The 19959-nt window shown below is 53.2% G+C and overlaps 1 protein-coding gene across 2 annotated transcripts in view; it reads right to left on the bottom strand.

Moving 5' to 3' along the window:
* VIPR1 (vasoactive intestinal peptide receptor 1) overlaps positions 1-19328 on the bottom strand; it is a 34716-nt gene extending 15388 nt beyond the window's left edge. For both annotated transcript variants that reach the window (XM_007983794.3, XM_007983791.3), the window contains exons 1-3: positions 19135-19328; positions 8122-8227; positions 2658-2765 (exon numbers count right to left, since the gene is read on the bottom strand). In XM_007983794.3, the coding sequence (XP_007981985.1) occupies positions 2658-2765; positions 8122-8227; positions 19135-19212 (292 nt within the window). In that variant the 5' untranslated portion in view covers positions 19213-19328. The remainder of the gene's footprint in view (positions 1-2657; positions 2766-8121; positions 8228-19134) is intronic.
* Between the last annotated feature and the right edge of the window lie 631 nt (positions 19329-19959).

Raw genomic sequence — 19959 nt, forward strand, 5'->3', positions numbered from 1 at the left:
AGGTCAGGAGATCGAGACCTTCCTGGTTAACACGGTGAAACCCCGTCTCTACTAAAAATAGAAAAAATTAGCCAGGCGTGGTGGCAGGTGCCTGTAGTCCCAGCTACTGGGACGGCTGAGGCAGGAGAATGGCATGAACCCGCGAGGCGGAGGTTGCAGCCAAGATTGTGCCACTGCACTGCAGCCTGGGTGACAGAGCAAGACCCTATCTCAAAACATCAGTATAATAAAATAAAAATAAAGAAGTGAGCCACCGTGAACATTTTGGTGCCTTAATGAGCTATTCCTCGCCTGGCCAAACTCCCTCCTTCAGGTATTTTATCCAGCCTATGTAGATGACTTTTTTCTAACTCTCCACAATTTTAATCTTCTATAAGCTTTCTTTAGCTTTCCCTGTAGAACCAGGTCCCTTCCTGTGGGTATACTTCTTCCCAGGTCTGCATTTAAAAGGGTGTGAGTTGGTGTTGCCATCATCCCTACCCCACACTTGCAAACTTCCCTCTTTGGAATTTCAGGTCGGTTGCCCACACCTTAATCTACTTGCTCAGGAGAACACTGTCTTTTTTCTGTTTTCAGTCCCTAATTGCAGTCTCCTATTTCTCTCCACCATTTTCAGAGACCAGGCCCACAGAGTATGGCTGTGTAAGTTGTTCACTGTACAAGGGCACCTGGCTGGTAGGCATATTCTGCTTGCCACTAGGTGGGCTCTAGTGAGAGGTCATCTCTGCCTGAGGAAGGACTGACTTTTTCTTGTCAGTCCAAAGGCACCGTATGGGCCCCATTGATGCCGGCAGCCTCAGGGTTAGCTAGATGGTGGGCTGGATTCCAGGTTCTCAAGGGCAGGAGCTGCCTTGACACATTCCAGCAGGGACAGAAGGAAGAGCCACAGGGCGAAATGCAGTTAGCAGAGTCTCAGGGAGAAAGGCAATTAGCAGGTGCTTCCAGGGATCAGAGAGAAGGCTGGTTTCCAGGCTCAGTGATGGCGTGCACTGTGAAACCTGCCAGAGGAGCTCATTGTTATCTGCCCAGGCACTGGGTGTCCCTGGAGGAGGTGGCCAAGCCAGGTGGACATTGGCCTGGAATATGGCATGGCTGTGACCTTCCCAGACTCCTCAGGAGGGCTTTAAGGTCTGTCTTTCACCACTGAGATCACAACAGCAGGCACTTGGGGGCAAACCGACTTACCCCAAAGAGACCCTGGGGTCTACCACCCATTCCCACTTTACAAACAGGGAAACTGGGGTCCAGGGAGGAAAAGGCCACCTGGAGTGAGAGATGCATGAGTTCTGTTCGCTCTCTGAATAATTATCTAGGTTCTGCTCCTCATGAGTCCTCCCCACCCCAGGCCTGCCCCTCCCTCCATGCTCCCCACCCAGTCCTGCTCTCTCTTCCCCAAGGCTCATTAAACCTAAGCCTAGGGTGGGGCCTGCTTGATTCCTCCCTGCCTCAGTCACGCCCATTCCCTCCATAAACTCTCCCACTTCTCTCCCGCACTGAGCTCACTACCTGAATTCAATCCATCATCATTTCCTGCCTGCCTTGTGATTGGGTTTTCCTGTTTATACTCTTAGAATCCTTTCTTCTCACAGAAACCAGTTAGAAGTTAAAAACCTAAATTGGACTTTGTCAGTTCCCCACTTAAAACCCCCCACTTCTCACTGGACTTAGGAAAAAACTCAAGTCTTCGCCTCTGTCCTCAAGGCCCTATGTGGTCTGGCCTCGGCCCGCCTGTCCCTCCCCTCCCTCCCTCCTCGGCACTCTCCCTGCTCCAGCCACACTGGCCTTCATGGAGCTTCCTTGGATGCTTATTCCACGGGCTGTTGATTCTCTCTCTCAATTGTTCCCAATCTGGGATCTTTGCCTCGTGGCTCTTTCTCACCTCCAGGTCTTCAGATGGCAGCTGAAGTGTCACCTCCTCAGAGAGGGACTGTTTGTGAACCTCTGCCTTAAGTTGGTCCCCACTCTCCTTATTCTCTTGTCCAGTACTTTTTATTATTGATGATACATCTGTTTATTTCCTTACGAAATGTCTCTCCAATGAGAACACTAGCTCTGGAAGAGCAGCCCTGGGGGCTGCTTTATCCTCTCCCCACTGTGTTTGTCCAGCTCAGCGCCTGGCACACGGGTGGGTGCTTCATTCACTGCACAGAAGAAAGACTGAATCTATATTGTAAACCTCTTTAATGACTCACTAGCAAGAAAGTCACATCCTAAAGGGGCTCCCCCTTTTCTTTTCTGCCTCATTCTGTGGACATTCATTTAAGTGGAACATGACAAGGTGTATAAGCAAAGTCGTGTGGTGGCTTCATGGAGCCCAAGAGGTCATAGGCTCCAGGCATCGAAAGACTGAATCATGACCAGCCCAAGACAACAGGACTATGGGAACCATAATTTAATCAAGTACCTGTCAGTCAATCAGTCATCAATTGTTGAGCAAATATTTAATGAGCCTTTCCCATATGCTTATCTTTATGTGAAGAGCTAATCAAATCCCGTGAGTTCTTTAAAGACCCAGCACCATTGCCTCCTCTGCCAGGGAGTCCCTCCGATTGTTCCAGCCTCTTTGACCACTTTCCTTTGACTTTCCACTTCCTTGAGAGGTGAGTCCCACGCCAGCCGGCACCACTCACATCACCTTTTCAACCCAGGGGTCTTACCTTGAATGGGGGAGAAGAGCTTGAAGATGAGGGGACAGGCCAAGACAACAACCTGGCCCCGAGGGGTGGCTGGCCAGCAGGTGAGGTTGTCCCACATCTTGCTGCAGCCTATGGGGGTAAGGCAGAGGACACATGGGTCAGCACAGTGCGGGTGCCTCCAGCCCTGGGGCCTGAGGTCATAGGCATCCACTCTCTTCCTCCCTCTGCCGGGCTCCCACCTCAAGGAGCCTCCAGTCTGAGAGGGAAGGCACAGGCCTGCCCAGGCTGCATGGGGCCTGTCCTGACAGGGAGGCAGGGAGGAGGCCTGACTACAGTTCCTTGGTCCTTAGTGAGGGATAGAGCGCCCCCTGGAGATGTTTCCAATGTCAGTGGTGGTTTTGATTGTTACAGCAATAGGGGGGCCTCACTGGCATTTGATGGGCAGCCACCAGGGATGCCAGACAGGCAACTCCTGCACAATGATGAATTGTCTCACATTCTGCATGGCTTCCAGATGAGCCACTGGCCATATGTATAGGTGAAAACCTTTCGTAATGAACAGAGCCTAGACTCTTTCACCATTTTACATATAAACACAAGCCATTTACTTTATTATTTATTTACTTATTTTTTGAGACGGAGTCTCACTCTGTCACCCAGGATAGAGTGCAGTGGTGCAACCTTGGCAACCTCTGCCTCCTGGGTTCAAGCAATTCTCCTGCCTCAGCCTCCCGAGTAGCTGGGACTATAGGCCTGTGCCACCATGCCCGGCTAATTTTTGTGTTTTTAGTAGAGATGGGGTTCCACCATGTTGGCCAGGCTGATCTCCAACTCCTGACCTCAAGTGATCCTCCCACCTTGGCCTCCCAAAGTGCTGGGATTACAGGTGTGAGCCACTGTGCCCGGCCAACACAAGCTATTTATTGCACAAGTTTAACATCCATGGAGTTTTCCAGGAATGCAGCCACTGAGAAAGGGGAGGGAAGATTGTATTTTGTTTTGTTCTGAACTTCACTAAGAGTTGTTCAATGTTTTGTAAAATCGTGATACCCATAGCAGTACTGCCTGTGATACTTGAGTCACTGATGCAACTACCTGTGTCCATCAGTCTGCATTTGTAGGCCTCGCATTCTCAGGATTTATATTTGTAGGTACAACCTTCAGACTACATCTAGTGTGATTATGCTTGAATATGTACATGGTACTTTATTATAAATTACTTTCCTTTTAATATTTATCTTACAGTATAGCTAGAACTTTATTTTTAATAAAGTGGATGAGTGTGTGTCCTGAATTTCATATTATAATAATAAAGGAGGCATTAGAAAATGTTTTGAGACTCTATATCAAAAAAAAAAAACTACGTGCACCCCAGTATACTCATCACCCCATCATAGTCTCGCTCTGTCGCCCAGGCTGGAGTGCAATGGTGCGATCTTGGCTCACTGCAACCTCCACCTCCTGGGTTAAAGTGATTCTCCTGCCTCAGCCTTCTGAGTAGCTGGGATTACAGGCGCCCTCCGCGACACCCGGCTAATTTTTATATTTTTAGTAGAGATGGGGTTCCATCATGTTGGCCAGGCTGGTCTTGTACTCCTGACCCCAGGTGATTCACACCTGCCTCGCAGCCTCCCAAAGTGCTGGGATTATAGGCGTGAACCACTGTGCCCAGCCCACACCTAGTTCTTGAACAACACAGATTCCCCCAGTGTGGTCGGATTGTGAATTGTGATGGAGGGGAATAGTTAGGGAACAAATTCAGCAAAAACCCTCCATTGTGGCTGCATTCTCTGCCACAGCTATCAGCCTTGCAGAGCCCGGCCAGTGAAAGATGCACAGTGGGGTCTCCAGGGGTCTACTTTAATAGGCACATGCAAATGCCATCATTTAGTCTGTTCAGGAGCTGCATGACCCTGATGGACTAGGACTGCTCTGGACCCATCCCATGCAGGAGGCTTAATTGTCTCTTTGCAGTCCTGCCAGTCCCATAGATTTGCTCAGAAAACCCAACCCCTGAGCCAAAGTCAATGCCAGCTTGGCCAAGCCCAGCCCAGCCCAGCTCAGGTCCGAAGGTTCACGAGTTCCCAAGAAGGGGGTCTGGGAAGAGGAGGTGGAGGGACATCCTTACTTGGGGAAGGGCTCGGGACTCTGTGTGTTGGAGTGGACTGGCAGCAGCAAGGGGCACCTTCTGGGGCTGCAGCAGTCAGGCCACACCTATAGCTGAAGCCTGAGGAGGACACCTGGATCCCCAGGGCTTGACCAGAGATTGCAGCCTCCCTTAGTCATGGTCCCTGACCACTTTTCCCTGTCTTGAGGGCTCTTGTGGCTGCCAGTCCCTCTTCTATTCTGGGCCAGCCTCTCTGAAAGCCGAGTAGGGGCACTTCAGGTCAGTCAAACCCTGCTGGGGGTTCAAGACCCTGTTAAGAATCTCAGCAAACACTCATATAACCTTTGCATGTGCCAGGCACTGTTCTAACCTCTTTGGATGAATGACTTATTTAAGCTTCCATTTCACAGATGAGGAAACAGAGGCACAGCGTGACTGGACAACCAGCTCAAGGTCATGTTGCTAGTAAGTGGTACAGTATATTCACATGTGCCCACGCCTCGTGGTCGGAAGGGCTGTCATTTCTCTGGGAGTTTTGCTGCTGCTGGACTTTGTTTACTCCTCTCTGACAGTGCCGGGCACGCCCTGTTATGCAGACTGGCTATTGTGTCTGGGTGCCTGCCAGACTTTGGGCTCTCTAAACCTCCAGCGGCCAGCACAGGCTGGGGAGTGAATCCGGGGCTGGGTCTCTGGCCCTGAGTTCTGCTTCACGGTGGTGGGACAGAAGAGAGGAAACCAGGCCCTACCCTTGGGAGGCCACACTTGGCCTCAAGGAATCTTAGCACGACCAAGGCTGGGCTGTGAACTAGTGCTGGGGTGAGGGCAGCCAGCAGGGCAGGGGAGCAGGACGAGAGGCCAATATGAGGGACATGGTTGGGGAAGCAGGGGACGGGGTGACAGCCATGAATATACTTGGTACCTGGAATGGCCTGTTGTCCTGGGCTAGGCAATGGGAATATTTCCTGTGTGCCTGCCCTAATGAGGCCCCGCAGGTCCCATCACACATGTTACTAGGCCTATAGAAATACAAGGCCCAGGCTGGCTGTGTGTGCCCACAGGTGGGGCTGTGCCCCCACCAGGAAAGCCCAACCCAGAGCTTGGGGTAAGGGTTGGTGAGGCAAGGTGAGGTGGGGCCTCTGCTGTGTCATTCTGTAGACTTGTGTGCACACAGAGATACACACACTGACGTTTACACGCCAGTACACAGAACACCAGGCACACATGCAAACATGCACACATGTACACTTACCTGAACACAGGCAACAGACACAAGCAAATGGGCACAGAGAGACACACACCTCACAGAGACATACATTCAGAGAGACAGACATGTCTGGGTGTACCACTGACACTCACACTGATAGACATACAAGCCAACACACAGAGACACAGCACACTGGGCAGACACACCTAGGCATGTCCAGAGATGGCATGTGCCCATGCTTAAATAGACACACACTTCTGACTCACAAAGATACTCAGAGTCAGACACAGAGCTATAGACCCCAGAGGCAAGACGCAGCTCCAGACAGACACGGGCCAGGAGTGCATACCTAGATGTGCATGAACACGCACAGAGCCCTACACAAGGCCACAGGCAGACTCATGGCCACAACCTATGCCCGCCCCTCTCTGCATCCCAGCCTGGCTGCTGGTGACAGGGTGTTGGCACCCAACGGGAACTCTGTGCCAGCAGTGACCTCATCGGAATCACGAGGGTGGCCTGCCCCTCGGCATGGGAGGTGCGCAGTGGAGTCTAGAATCCGGGCCTCTCGGGGCTGCCTATGATCCCACCCTTGGGGCCTGCCAAAGCCTGTCTGCACCTGGTCCTGGCTCCCTGCACTGGTGGAGTGGGGTGGGGCCTGTAGGTAGTGGGCAGGCCCAGCCACCCCTGGACCCATGCCTCAGTCTCTGGGCCCTGGAGTCAAGGGGTTGTCCTGCTTTGAGATCAGGGTAGGCAAAGCCCATCTGTGAGGCTACACTTACTCACTTACAGAGCAGGAGGCAGACAGCCTGGGCACCAGGGCCAAGAAGAGGGACCCGGAAGGGGTTACATAACTGTCAGCTTTAGAAGGTGGAAGGGGAACTAGGGAGCCAGGAAGATGTAAAGATGCTCTCTGCTCCTGAGCAAGGCTGTTACATAAGTGTAAGCTCAGCCTCAGGGAGATAGCCTGGGATGGAGGCCCAGAATGAGCCCAGCCATCTCACTGCCTCCAGCCCAGATGTGCCAGGCTGCTGTCCCTGGCAGTAAGACTTGAACCTGCCAACCATGCTCCATTCCCCATAGGAAGTCTGCCTCAGTGCCTCCCACCTTTCCAGACTCTGTTTCTCCAAACCTGCTCACCCCTCCAAGTCTGGTTCAAGTGGTACCAAATAATTCCACCCATTCTTACCTGGAGCTGCGGAGCCAAAAAGAGGGTGCTGTCATCTGTCCTGATAGCCCTGCTGTCCAGTCTAGGTAGCTGGGCACCACCCTTCACACTGCCAGGTGGAGCTCTCCCAGCCCCCTGAGGAGGAGTGGCTGGGCCTCTGGGGCTGACCTTGACTGGTCTCATCAACCAAATAATGAGCTGATGGTTCATCTGGCCACTAAGGGTGGGTTGGGATGGAGAAGCCAGTGTGTGTGCCTGTATGTGTATGCTTAGGGGCTGGGCGTGTGTGTGTGTGTGTGTGTGTGTGTATGTGTGTGGTGTCACTATCGGTCCTCTGGGTGTGGCAGAGGCAGAGCCTGGGGTTGAGAGGGAGGAGTGAGCCTAAGTTTCCAGGCTGAGTATTGGCTGTGGTGAGTATTCCACATCTGTCCAGACAAAACTTGTGCCCCTTCTTGCTCTGGACCACTAAGATGGCTTTGAGCTTCTATGCGGTCCCTGTGGGGGGTCACATATTGTGACTGAATGTCCCTCTTCTTCCTTTGAGATGCTAACAGTACAACGTTATAATCCTGGAGTATGGTATTATGGGGCTAGTTCTCCCCATGTCAGCTCCTGGGTGTCCTGGAACCTGCCTACCCTCATTGGTCACAGGTCCCCCACCACGCAGCATGCTGGGTCTTGTGTCCTGGGTGGGCTGGCTGCCATGGAAATCTTCACTTTTCCTGGAGAAGAGGGATAGGGACCCCCAGAGGCAGAGTTGGCTCCATGTACTTTTCAGAACCCCGATTTAGTATGTCCTCCTCAGCTGCAGCTGGGAGCTCCCCAGACCTGGGGTGGGAATGTGGAAGCCTGTTAGCCCCTTTCTTCTTCCATCTGGCTCCCCAGCCGCTCCTCACCATCATCCAACAAATGTGGAACGAACGTGACTTGGATCTCAGCTCGAGACATGAGGAATCGTGGACTCCCTGGGGGCATGCAGCCCCCCCTCTGCCCATGGGGGCCTCACCTGTTGTCTCATTCTCCAGCTGGGCCTCCTCCAGGCACTGCTTGTGCTGCACCTCGATCATCTGCACATAGTCACACTCCTCCTGCAGCCTGGCTGCCTGGCTGCCCTGGGGACAAAGACAGGGAGGGCCCATCAGCTTTGTTCATAGACTCAGGAGCACCAGGCCCAGTCTCTGGATTCACCTGCCCTCTCCCTGGAAGAGATCCAAGTTCCATATGGAGCCCCAATACCAACCCCAGACTGAAACCTGAACCTGACTCCAACCTGTTGTCCATTGCCCCCAAACCTGGGTCAGTCCTGAGGACCCCCACAGCTTCTTGATGGCTCCCCCAATAGTGCTGCAGCTATAATTGCTTTGTCTCTTCGTGGGTGGCACAACTCCAGATGGTGGCAAAAGGGCCTCCCCTTAGAGGCCTAAGCTGGCCCTCTGGACTCTCCAGCTTGGCTTGAGAGTCTGTCCCTGTCTCAGTCTCCCTGATGAGTGGGGCCAGCTCATGCTATTACTCTGTTATGTGGAATTGGATCCTGGCCTCTGGTTTCCAGTGCCAGCCCCAGGAAGAATCCAGGAGTCTAGCTGTATTTTCCAGCTGCTGTCATTCCAGGATTCTGTGCTCAGTCCCCTGGGTCACCAGGCTAGGAAGGGGACTCTGGCCTTCCTTGCCCAGACCTCACCTGTCTCCTTTTTAGTTTCTAAATAATTCAAACTATACCAGATCTGCTGAGGGTAGGGAGGTTTAAGGAAGTAAGAGAGCACCTCTAGAATCCCACCTGTCTCTGGAAAGTGAAGAGAAGGGATGGAAAAGCCCAAGCTTCTCCCTTGCCCCTCCCTGTACCCTGGCCAGGGATCAGGGGTGGGTCAGACCATGGTGACTGGGGACACTGACCTTTTGGAAGACATGTGAGTGGGGGTGATGGCTATCTGGGAACAGCCAGAAAAATGTAGGTCTTGGGAGCTCTTAGATGGGTTAGGGTGGGTGAAGGCCTCCATGGAGGAAGCACTGGGCTGGCAGCAGCTTCTGCGTCTTTGGCTCTAGAAAAGTGGCTGCTGGCCCCGGCAACCCCACACCAGTTTCCTTATCTCTGTCTGAGGAGAATGTTGGTTTCCACGAGGGCCACAGGAGAGAGTCCAGCAAGACCACTCCAGAGTCGGACATTCTCGGTGTCTCCTCCAACTTGTCCCTCCCACCCTGGGACAGGATCCTTACCTCCCTGGGCCTCAGTTTCTCTGTAGGCTACATGGGCCTCAACCACCTCCCCTGCTGACTTAGAGATTTCTTGAAGTAGGTCTGTGGGAAGAACATAGGTGGGGGACCTTCCTTTAAGGAGGTCCCTCCTGGCCTGCAGGCACCAAAGTGCTTAGTACTTTGACCATTGTTTTAAGTAAATCAGCTCCATTTACTGGGATGTGCATCCCAGCTGGCAGCCAGCAATCCATTGCTGTGGAGGGAGAGGGGTCCAAGCTGAAGCTGAACAACTCAGTGCCTAAGAGGCTGTACAGCCAAGTCCCTTCCACCCCAAACAGCTCTCTCATTCCTGTTGAGGACTCGCTGGTAGAGCTTCTGTCTCACAGGTCACCTGAAGGCCAACACTCCCAGAAGCAGCTAGCACCATAGTTGACCTCGTCCAGGTCCAGGGAAGGCCTCCCTCTCCAAGACTCCTTTAGATTTCCCCAGAATCCAGACCTCACCTGTGTTGCCCTGAAAGCTGCACAGTGAACACGAGCTCCATCTTGCACCTTTACCAGCCAACCGGGGTAAAGATATTAGCTGGTAAGTCATTTAAAATGTATTGAAAGTAACACAGTTGTGTGATGGAGCATGATACAGTTATTCGTATAACTGTTAAAAGACAGGAGGCTTCAAGGAAACTGTGTCTGTGGTTCCTCTTTGGGGTCATGTGCTTCCTCTCTTTTCCATAAGGGTTACTCAGGCTGAAATGCTCAAGACTCTCTGTCTCAAGGGATTTGTGGCTGGTTCATCCTCAAGTATAGGGGGAAGAGTGGCCAGGTAGATCTCAGAGGTGGCTTCTGGAAGAGGAACCTGGGTACTGGCCACCCTGCCTTGTATCCCATCATTGGTCTGTCTTGCCAGTCTTAGAGCACGTTTCTCACCAAGGTACCATCCCAACCCCATTTCCCACCAGCAATAGGGTTCATTCTACTTTCCGGCCCCTTTCCAGCCTCTCCTGATTCTCCTGTCCATTCTCACCTCTCATGACACTGTAACCTGAAAACAGGATGGATGTTAGTGGATATTTATTGTTTCTGCCTTCCACCATCTTTTGCTCTCTTCTGGTGCCATGTTCTCCTCTGTGTCTAGGAAACAACCTCCTTCCCTACCTCTAGTTCATGGAGTGCTGATGAACTCTCTTCCAGGGGATTGACATGTGACCAAGGCTTAAGTCAATCAGAGCATTCCTGGCCACAGTGCCTGACACATAGCCCGAGTCAGGCTACTCAGAGCCGGGAGGCTCACTCCTGGGACTTTGGATTAAGTGATTAAGCAAGTGAATTTGCTTTTTCCCACTGGACTGGAAACCTTAAAGGAAGCAAGGGCTCAAGCTTCTGCTGTCTTCTTGTTGACAAGTGGAACACATGGATGAAAACTACACAGTTGAAGGCAGAATAGAGAGATGGAGAAAAATCAGGTTCTCTTAATATTGTCTGGGTCTGTGAATGCAGCCATACCTGAAACCAGCCCTACTGCTCCAACATGAGCTGATGCCTTGCCTTCATAGCTTGGCTCAGTTGAGTTTTCTGTTGGTTGCTGTAAACAAAAGTGTCCAGCCTTGCCCTCTGAGGACAGGACAACGGACGCCCTCACTTCCTGGGCCATCTTAAGCCAGGACTGTGGCCATGTAGTTTGCCAAGAAATATTTGTTTCCCAGTCACCATGGGTGCCTAGGATTTCCGGCAGCTTTGGTTTGCAACTCTCTGAGGGTAGAAGAGTGTTGGGCCAACTTCTCCAGCCAACTTTGCTCCCTCAGCTGCACAGACACAGAGCCTTTCCTTAGAGGCAGTTTGGAGAGAAAGGAGGGGTGGGTACCGAAGCCTGTGGTGTTTATGAAAAAGTGGGTGTGGTCTGGAAGATGAGCTCTCTCTTTGTCACAATTTAGTTTAGTGTTGAGCCCTATCTGGGGAGGGGTGGAGGAAATGGAGACCCAAAGAGGGACCTGAGGTCACCCAGCAAATGTGCATTCCCAGATGGGACCTAGGTCTCTGACCGCTGGTCTGGACTACATCAGTCCTCCACAGCCTCGCCTTGGGTCCTCAGGTCAACCATTGCCCTTTGAGGGACCGGGCCAGGGCAGCTCCCTCTAGTCCTTATCACTGAGGAATTCAGGCAGACTTTGGACTTCCTCTCCCACTTATTTATTTCCCTATTCTAAACATCCTCATTATCCCTCTGGACTTCAGGTACACAGAGAGAGTTGAAAAATTCCCTGGCTGAATGTAGCCAAGCCTACTGATCTTGGGGAAGTGTTCCAGGGTGGGATATAGCTAGAGTCTGGGCTTCCTACAGAGTGGGTATGCTGTACTCATTCTGTAGAGGTAGGTCACGGAGGATGTGCGAGTTAGACAATTAGAAGAGGAGTCAGAGCACCCCAGAAAGTAGAGCAGCGTGTGCGCAAGCATGGAGGCATGAAAATGCCTAATACATGCAAGGTTGTGAGAAGCCTGGTGTAGCTGCAGCAAGGAGTTCCAGGGGCATCGGGAGACAAGTTGAGAGATGTAGACTGGGGTAGGATTGGGAAGGCCCTGGAATGCCAGTTTTCAATGTGAGCTTTCACTCCTAGGCCATGGGGGCCAACAGAGACTTGAACCAGGAGACTGAGGATGGGGGATGCACATTTTACAAAGATCCCTCAGGTTGCAGGTGGTGGGGCTGAAAGCTATTGCACCAGTCTAGGCAGGAACTAATGAAGCCTGGGCAGGACAGTGGATACAGAGAAGAGGGGGCATAGAGAGGAGGGGGCAGGTGGAATGAACAAGACTTGGTTAGTTCCTGTCTCCAACTAGACTCAGGATTCTCCTGCCAACTCTCTGTCATTCACCTCCCACATCCAGCTAACACCATGGCAGAGGACAGAAGATCGGGATGGAGGAGATGCTGTGGACTTCTTCAGTCTTGCCTGGGTCCCTTCTGGGCTTAGGAACTCCTGTCCTAAAGAAGGTGCTGAGAGCCCAGCCTGGCCCAAAACTCTCCAGCCTCAGCTCAACTGCAGGGCCAGGCTTTCTTTAAGCTTCCTTTTTGGAGCTCAGTCCGGCACAGGAATTGGTGAGGGGCTAGAGAGAAAGCCCTGCTTTTGCCTCTCCATGTGGGGTTCTCTGAGATCTGGAGCAAAGGCTAGGTGTGGTGATGGGGGTATGGGTGAAGATGCTGGGAGTTGTAGCTGTTAGATGCAAGGGGCTCTGAAAGACAGGGTGGGCCACGCTCAGGTTTGTAGGCCGTGTTCAAGCTCCTCAAGGGAAGCCTGAGACCACAGCTACTGCCTCGAATCAGAAGCCCCAGCCTCGTCATCTGGGGCCAGCGAACTAGGGCAGGAGGAGCCAAGTAGCACAGCAGGAAGCGTGAGTCCCTCTGAGGAGCAGCTGGTCTCTGAGAAGAGCACAAAATGCAGCAGGCTGGATAAAGTGAGGCAGGAGAAAAAACTGTCTGCAAATTACCAAGCGTGCGGAGCCTCCATGGATGATTTGTGCTTCTGAGGTTTGTCAAGACGGCTATTTTACTTTTCTCCTGCCTGCAACTGTTAACGGAGGCAGGGGAATGGGAATTAGAGGACAGGGGGCTCAGGAGTGGTTCCATTTACCCTCTCCCCCATGACCCCAGCCCTTTACAGAAACCATCTCATATCTCATGACTTATTCACTCTACTCCGCCAGCCCCCTGCTGAAATCATGGGGTAAAAAAGAGACACGAGGGAATGGAGGAGCCAGGGAGAAAGCAGTGCGATCACAGGCACACAGGACAGCAGCCCAGCTTCCCATCCTTGCTGGCTTTTGCATGTGAGTGGGCGAGGACGTGCAGACCTTGTAGTTGGGAGGCAAGAAGGGAGAGAGGAGAGAAAAGGTGGGAGGAGGAAAGGGCAGGAAAGGAGCAGGTAAAGGACATACGAAGATAAGTTGGATCATGGGATCCAGGAGTCACAAAAGAGAGGAGAAACATGCTCCCAGCTTTGCAGAAAGCGCTAAAGGAAGTCAAAATAAGACTTCCCCTCACTGTGGAGCAGCCTGCTAGGGTGATGGGAGTGTGTAATCGTTTGACCTGGGCAGTGGTGACACAGGTGTACACATATGTCACAATTCACTGAGCTGTCAATTCAGATTTGTGCATTTTACTAATTTTAAAAATATCTGAAGTCCCAGCACAGCATGGACATGCCATAGCCCACCCTGGAAGTAGTCGCCCCCTCTTCATGAGGTGGCAGAGCCTAGTTCAGACCACAGGTTCCAGAATGAGACTGTCTGCCGCTTCCTGTCTGGATGACTTGGGCAATTTACTCAACCTCATCTATAAAATGGGGACAACAACAATACCACCTACTTCTAGAATTGGGGTTGAGGGTCACATGTAAAAGACACCAGCCAGGCACCAGGAGCATTAGCGGTGACTGTCAAAGCTCTAGTCGTCCTCATGCCAGGCTGCCCCTGCCGTCCACACCCAAGCCTAGCCACAACTGTAGTGCCTTGCATAACCCCAGGCAGGCTGAAGTTCCTACCCACTGACAAGTGCCAGCCACACCCACCAGAGGTCTCGAGTCTGCCAGTTAGCTTCGCGCTGTACTGATTTCTCTTCTCTTCCTTGTATCTTTACATCCCTTTGCCAACAGCCCAAAGCTTCCGCGCTGCAAATTCTTTTTTTTTTTTTTTTTTTTTTTTTTTTGCCAGCCTCACTTCCTCTTGGGGAAGGCTGAACTCTGGTAGAAGAGGAGAATGAGAACTGCTGTGTGAGGGTTGATGGGGTTGGGGAGGAAGAGGGGGAGACAGAGGGATACAGGATTGTGCTCAGGAGAAGAAGAACTTTCCACATCTCAGAGTGACATCAAGACAAGGGCTCTCATAATTAGCAGAACCCGAGCACAGACATTTAGCTTGTTCCCATCTAAGGGTTCTTCTTGGAAGGTTTCTTTCGGGGGCATGAAGCCTTTATTTGCAGAGGAACACAGGCTAAGCATTTAGTTTAAATCCTCTGCTGCTTGTGATCCTGGCCACACCTAGGGAACTGAGTTTGCAGGACTCAGCTTATAAACACAGTGCCTGTGGGTGACATTGGTGTTGGAGCCACCTGCAGAGGGCTGGACTCCAGCACAGGCAGCCACAAGGCTATGAGTCCTTAGTACATGGAGGTTGGTTGGTGACCTCTTCCCCCTCCTCTGGTGACCTGCTGTGCAGGAAGAACTTGTTTTGAAGTTAGGCAGTAGGAGGCACTTCCTGAGAGATAATGGGCAGCATGAGATGGGCTGCATGAAAAGACTAGGTCCTGCCCAGCGGAGCCCAGCCTGACACTCACTGCCAAGGCACCTGGTTTTCTCCCTTCCAGCTCGCTGGACAGTCCCGTCAGACACAGACATGAAACTCCTGCGAGAAGACCAAGCCCTGGATAATATCACCACTCGTCCTGTGGCGCTTCATTACATTCCAGCTGGGGATATTTGAAAGATATTAAGCAATTCCTGTCAATTTTGTTAGGTGTAATGACAGTATCATAGTTATATAGAAGAGTGTCCTTTGGTTTTAGAGATGCGCTCTGAAATGATTTGGGGTAAAAGGTCAGGAAGTTTATAATTTACTTTAAAATACTTCAGCCCAAAAGCAAATGAAGCATGTATTAATTGTTAGATGTTAACAATTGTCAAACCTCGGAATTGGGTATTTGCGGGTTCATTATAATATTCTCTCTGCTTGTTTATAAATTTTCACCAAAAAAGTAAAAATTTGAAACACTATACACGTGGTGGAGAGATTAAACTGCTTTTTCTTCTTCAGAAATAATTCTAAGGGGCCAGGCGCGGTGGCTCAGGCCTGTAATTCCTAGAACTTTGGGAGGCTGAGGCAGGTAGATCACCTGAAGCCAGGAGTTCGAGACCAACCTGGCCAAAATGGTGAAACCTTGTCTCTACTAAAAATACAAAAATTAGCCAGGCATGGTGGCAGGAGCCTGTAATCTCATCTCCTAGGGAGGTTGAGGCAGGAGAGTCGCTAAAACCCGGAAGCTGGAGTTTACAGTGAGCCAAGATCACACCACCACACTCCAGCCTGGGTGACAGAGCAAGACTCCATCTCAAAAAGGAAAAAAAAAAAAAAAAAAAAAAGAAATACTTCTAAGTTATGTGAGAGAGTTTGTACATACTGACATTTTCAATAGGTACAATAAAAATCATTTTGTATTGGGAAGTCAAATAGGGTAAGGCAGAATCTGGGGGTTGAACAGAAGGGGTTAAGAAAGGGACTAGGCTTTGCATAGTCCCCAGGCCCCATTTCCTGCTCCATGGCCAAAGGGGCCACAGTGAAGGGTCCAGCAATGACAGAGTTATGGCAGGTAGAGGTTAGCGCCCCTACCCTTGTCTCATGGCCCATGTTGGATTTCCACTGAGGCTGCCCACGGTGTGAAGGCCCATCTGCTCTGAGAGGCCCCATTGCCTACCTAGGCCTGGAGCCTTACCCCCAAAATGTTTTGGCCACCTCATGAGGACACCTCCCCTAAGCCCAGGACTCCTGCCTGCCCTGGGAATCCCTGGGCAGATGAGGGCCAGAAATAGCTGTATAAGGTTCCACAGGGCTCCCAAGCTGGGGACGGAGGAGAAGGGATGACGGTCACACAGTTCACATAGCCACCTTCACAGCCTTTACCTCCTTCAAAGCTCACAGAAGTCCTGCCTGAAAGACAAACTCCATTTCACAGAGACCCTGGTGCTCCAGGGGTAGATTATATCCCACTCAGGAGGCAGAGCTGGCTCTAGCCCAACCCTCTCCTCCCGCTTCTCCTGCACACTGGGCCGAGGCCTCTCACCTTCCCTTTTGTGGTGAGGAACCCGAGGCCCTTCCACAGAGGTTAAAGATGTTCCCAAGGTCAAGCCATTGCCATGGAGTGGAGTGAGGACCAGATCTCCTGTCCCCAGCCTGGGCTCCCCAAGGATGCCCTACAAACCTCAGAGAAGGCCTAGTCTTAGTGCACCAGGACTGGAGGGTGGAAATTTCCAAAGGGGCTTGCTTTTCCAGCATGGTACCCTGGGAGCCCTGGCCAGGCCTCACTGAGGTGGTAACCTCACTTGAGGAGGAGCCTGACCCAGATGCAGCCATGTTTTCCAAAGCTCACAGGGTGGCCTGCTGGGGGCCAAGAGGGCCTGGGCAGCTGTGGTCAGCCTCTGGAGAGGGTAGAGTCAGGTGGTGGGGGCAGCAGGATGCCGGTGGCAGGGCGAGGCCTTCAGGAGCTGGTGGCCACTAATCAACCTCAGAGTGGGGGAGAAGCCAAGCCTCTCCCAGCTCCTGGGACTCCTCCTTCTGGGGCCAGGCCCATTGGTCCTGTCAACAGAGGCTGTTTTATGGTTTAGGGTGAAAGATTGGCTCATCTGGTCAAACTCTTCAGAGAACCGTCCTGCTTCTTCCAGGGAGCCTCCACTGACTGTTGCTCTCAGCAACCCCTCCCCCGGTTCTAGGAGACTGTACCCCACATCCATCTGGGCCCTTCCTCCTAAGTCACTGGGTCTGGTCTCCCACACCAGATAGAGAATTTTCCCAGGAGGAGGCCTGTGACTCTCCTCCCCCAGCCTTGTGCTGGGCATCGCCCTGAGCAGCTCTGCTTCTGGATGAGGAGTCCCTGTGCCTGCTGTCTGGGTGGCAGGGGCACTGGAAGGCTTGACAGGTGACCTTGGGGCAGACTTCCTCCTCTGAGACACTGGAGGTTTTCTTTCCTTTTTTTTTTTTTTTTTTTTTTTTTGCCTCCCTGTTCAGAGATTTCCCCTTTCCAGGCTGAAGTCAGGGCACCATAAACAGGAGTGATAAGGCCTTGGGCCTTCAACCTGAACTTTGCAGCTGCCATTTTATGACTCTGATAACTCTTGGCACCCCCCGCCAACCCCTGCAGTCACACCGAGTCCAGCTAGAGCAGCATTGCCTGGTGTCCATTCCATGAGGGAGCGATTGGTAGCTGGCGGGGAGGAAGGAGAAGCAGGGAGGGAAACAGGGACCCCTCACTCCAGCCTGCCCTCACCCAGTCCTGGTTGAGTCCCTTCTCTCTCTGTGGACCCAGCTCCTGCACTGGACTGTAAGGAGTATGGGAATATAGAGACCCCAGCCCCTGACCTCGTAGGATGGCCAGAATAGCCCAGCCTGGGAGGTGGGTAGGGCTGAAGGGTGGAGTTAGAGGGGGAAGGGTCGAGTTGCTTGGAGCAATCAGGGAAGGCTGTCTGGAGGAGGAGATAGAGTTGGGCACTAAACGAATAAGATGTGGAAAGACAGGGAGAGGGTAGGCATTAGCGAGAGGAGACAGATTTGGGCTGTCTCTGAAGTGTGAAGCAGAAGTGGCCTGATGTGAAAGGAGGCCTCTCTGAATCCACTCTGCCCCTGAGCTCAGAAGCCTCTCAGGATGGAGGAATGGGGTGTCAGCAGTGGTTCCAAGATCCCTGGCTCATCCAAGAAGAGTTTGAGTGGCTTGAACCCGGGGTTGGGAGGGCCAGAGGGTTGTTGGAGAGGCCTGGAGGCTTCATGCAAGTTGTGCCAGAGCTGTGGCCTCTGGGACAGAGTTTGGTGAGACTTTGAGTGCTCAAGAGGTTGGTCTCATGGCTGTCATGGGTGGAGGTGAGGCTCCTGTCAATTGTCAGAGGTCTGCTCCTAGGACAGGCAATGAGCTTCCTGTTCCCAGGGTGCTCAAGACAGCCGCTAGATGGAAACACAGAGATTCCTGCTCTGGTGGAGGTGATGGTGAGGGAAATGACCATGGGAGAGAATGAACTAGATAATCAAGATTCCTCACCCTCGCCCAGCCAAATTGGAGTGGGCATTTAAGGCCCTACCTAAGCAGCAACTCTAGATTACTCAAGGTCTGGGGTAGGGAGAAAATCAACCTCTGTCTAGGTCTAACTGGTGGCAGACAGATGTGGCTCTTGTGTCTCTGGACCTCGCTTTGCACATCTGTAAAATGGGCTTCAGTAGACTCAATGAGCGCTGAGGTCTTCCCTGTTCTAGAGTGAGATGATCCATGCATCTCCTGCCTCAATTGGCGTCTGCCTCATGGCCCAGGTAAGCCATCCACAGATACACACATCACACCCACACATGGGGCACACAAGTACACATGTATCAAGGGCATACACATATCCACGTTGAGAGGAAGCAGAAGTGGGAGGAAGAGGGAGGCCACTGCTTGTTAGCTTTGGCTTCCTGCTCAGCTCTCTCCGTGCACAGGCCTGGCCCCTCCTGTTAACCACCACCCTTAGCCCCTCACTGCCCACCAGCTTCCACCTTGGGCTCTGGTACCTTTTTGCTCTGTTCAGTGGAAGGGCACAGGGAGGGATGTGCCTGTCACTCACCTGATCCCAAGAACCCCTTCTCAAATCCTGGGGCCCCCAGCACTGGTTCTGCTGCTGACACCTCCGGACGGTCACAGCACACAAGGACGGCCCTCACATCCTCCCTCTCACCTACGGCGTACCAAACCTTTCATCTCAGTCGGCCGCAGTACCTGACCCTGCTCCCACTGACCGCCCCACCCGACTGCTCACCGGCAACCACCACAAGGAAGGCAAGTCTGGGGCCCACTCTTCCCCACTGCCCCTCCACCGATGCTGTGCCTGCTCCGGGCTGCGCTGGGAGGGACTGGGCACGACCAGTATCCCAGCCCTCGCGTCTAGGTTCGGTCTGGAGCGGTGGGAGGAGGCGAGACGAGGTGCTTGATGTCCCCTATTCTTCTTACACAGACACGCGCACGGATGGCCCGGCTCCCGCCGCCCCCCACCTCCCCCACCTCCCGCAACTCCCAGGCTGCCGGGACTCAGGGCGGCCGGGCGAACACTCACCACCGGCCCAAGGGCGCAGGCGAGGGCTCCTGCCAGCACGCATAGCCAGCGGGCGGGCAGCGGACTTGGCGGGCACATGGTCTGCCCTGAGCCCGCGGCGGGCGGCCCCGCGCGGGCAAAGAGCTGGCGGGCGGCGCACCAGGCGGGCGATGGCCGGGAGCCTGGCAGAGTGGCGCTGGCGCGGTGGCCCCAGAGCTAAGAGGCGCAGCTCAGGGCTGGGGGCGGGTCCCGGGGGCTCGTCTGACGGGCGGCGGGTCTAGCCAATGGATGGGTGGAGGCGGGGCCGCCGCGCAGGTATGGGGCGGGGCTGGGGCCCCCCTGCGAGTGAGGAAGCTCTGCTCTCCCTTTGCCAATCCCACACCTCGGTCTTCCGTCGTGAGACATTTATAGGCCTTCGCCCCTTACGGCTCATCACCCGGGAATCTCGAGACCAGAACACGTCCCATCCTTCCATGCTCCCACCTCCGTACGCCCCCTCAGCCCCACCCCAGGGCGCTCCTCACGTCTACCCTCGGAGCCACCTCCTCCAGGAGGCCTCCCAGCCAGCCTCCCCATTTCCCACCTGTGCGCCTCGGGGGGCTCCTGCGCGCAAACCCGATTACGGGACATGAAGCGCCACTTATCTTCTCAGGCTGCGAGCTGAGGCCCAGCACGTGACCTGGGGCTGACAGAGATCGGGTTGTTTGATCCATTTTCAACAGCCCAGATTCATCCTTCGCGCCGAAGAAGCCGGGCGAGAGGAAGCGAGGGCTCCAAAGAGGCCCGACTCTGGGTTCCTTGGTGTTCCCTACTCTCGGGTGACCTGACGGAGCGCGTTCAGAACCT

This window comes from Chlorocebus sabaeus, chromosome 22, assembly GCF_047675955.1.
Source record: "Chlorocebus sabaeus isolate Y175 chromosome 22, mChlSab1.0.hap1, whole genome shotgun sequence".
NCBI classification, from domain to species: domain Eukaryota; kingdom Metazoa; phylum Chordata; class Mammalia; order Primates; family Cercopithecidae; genus Chlorocebus; species Chlorocebus sabaeus.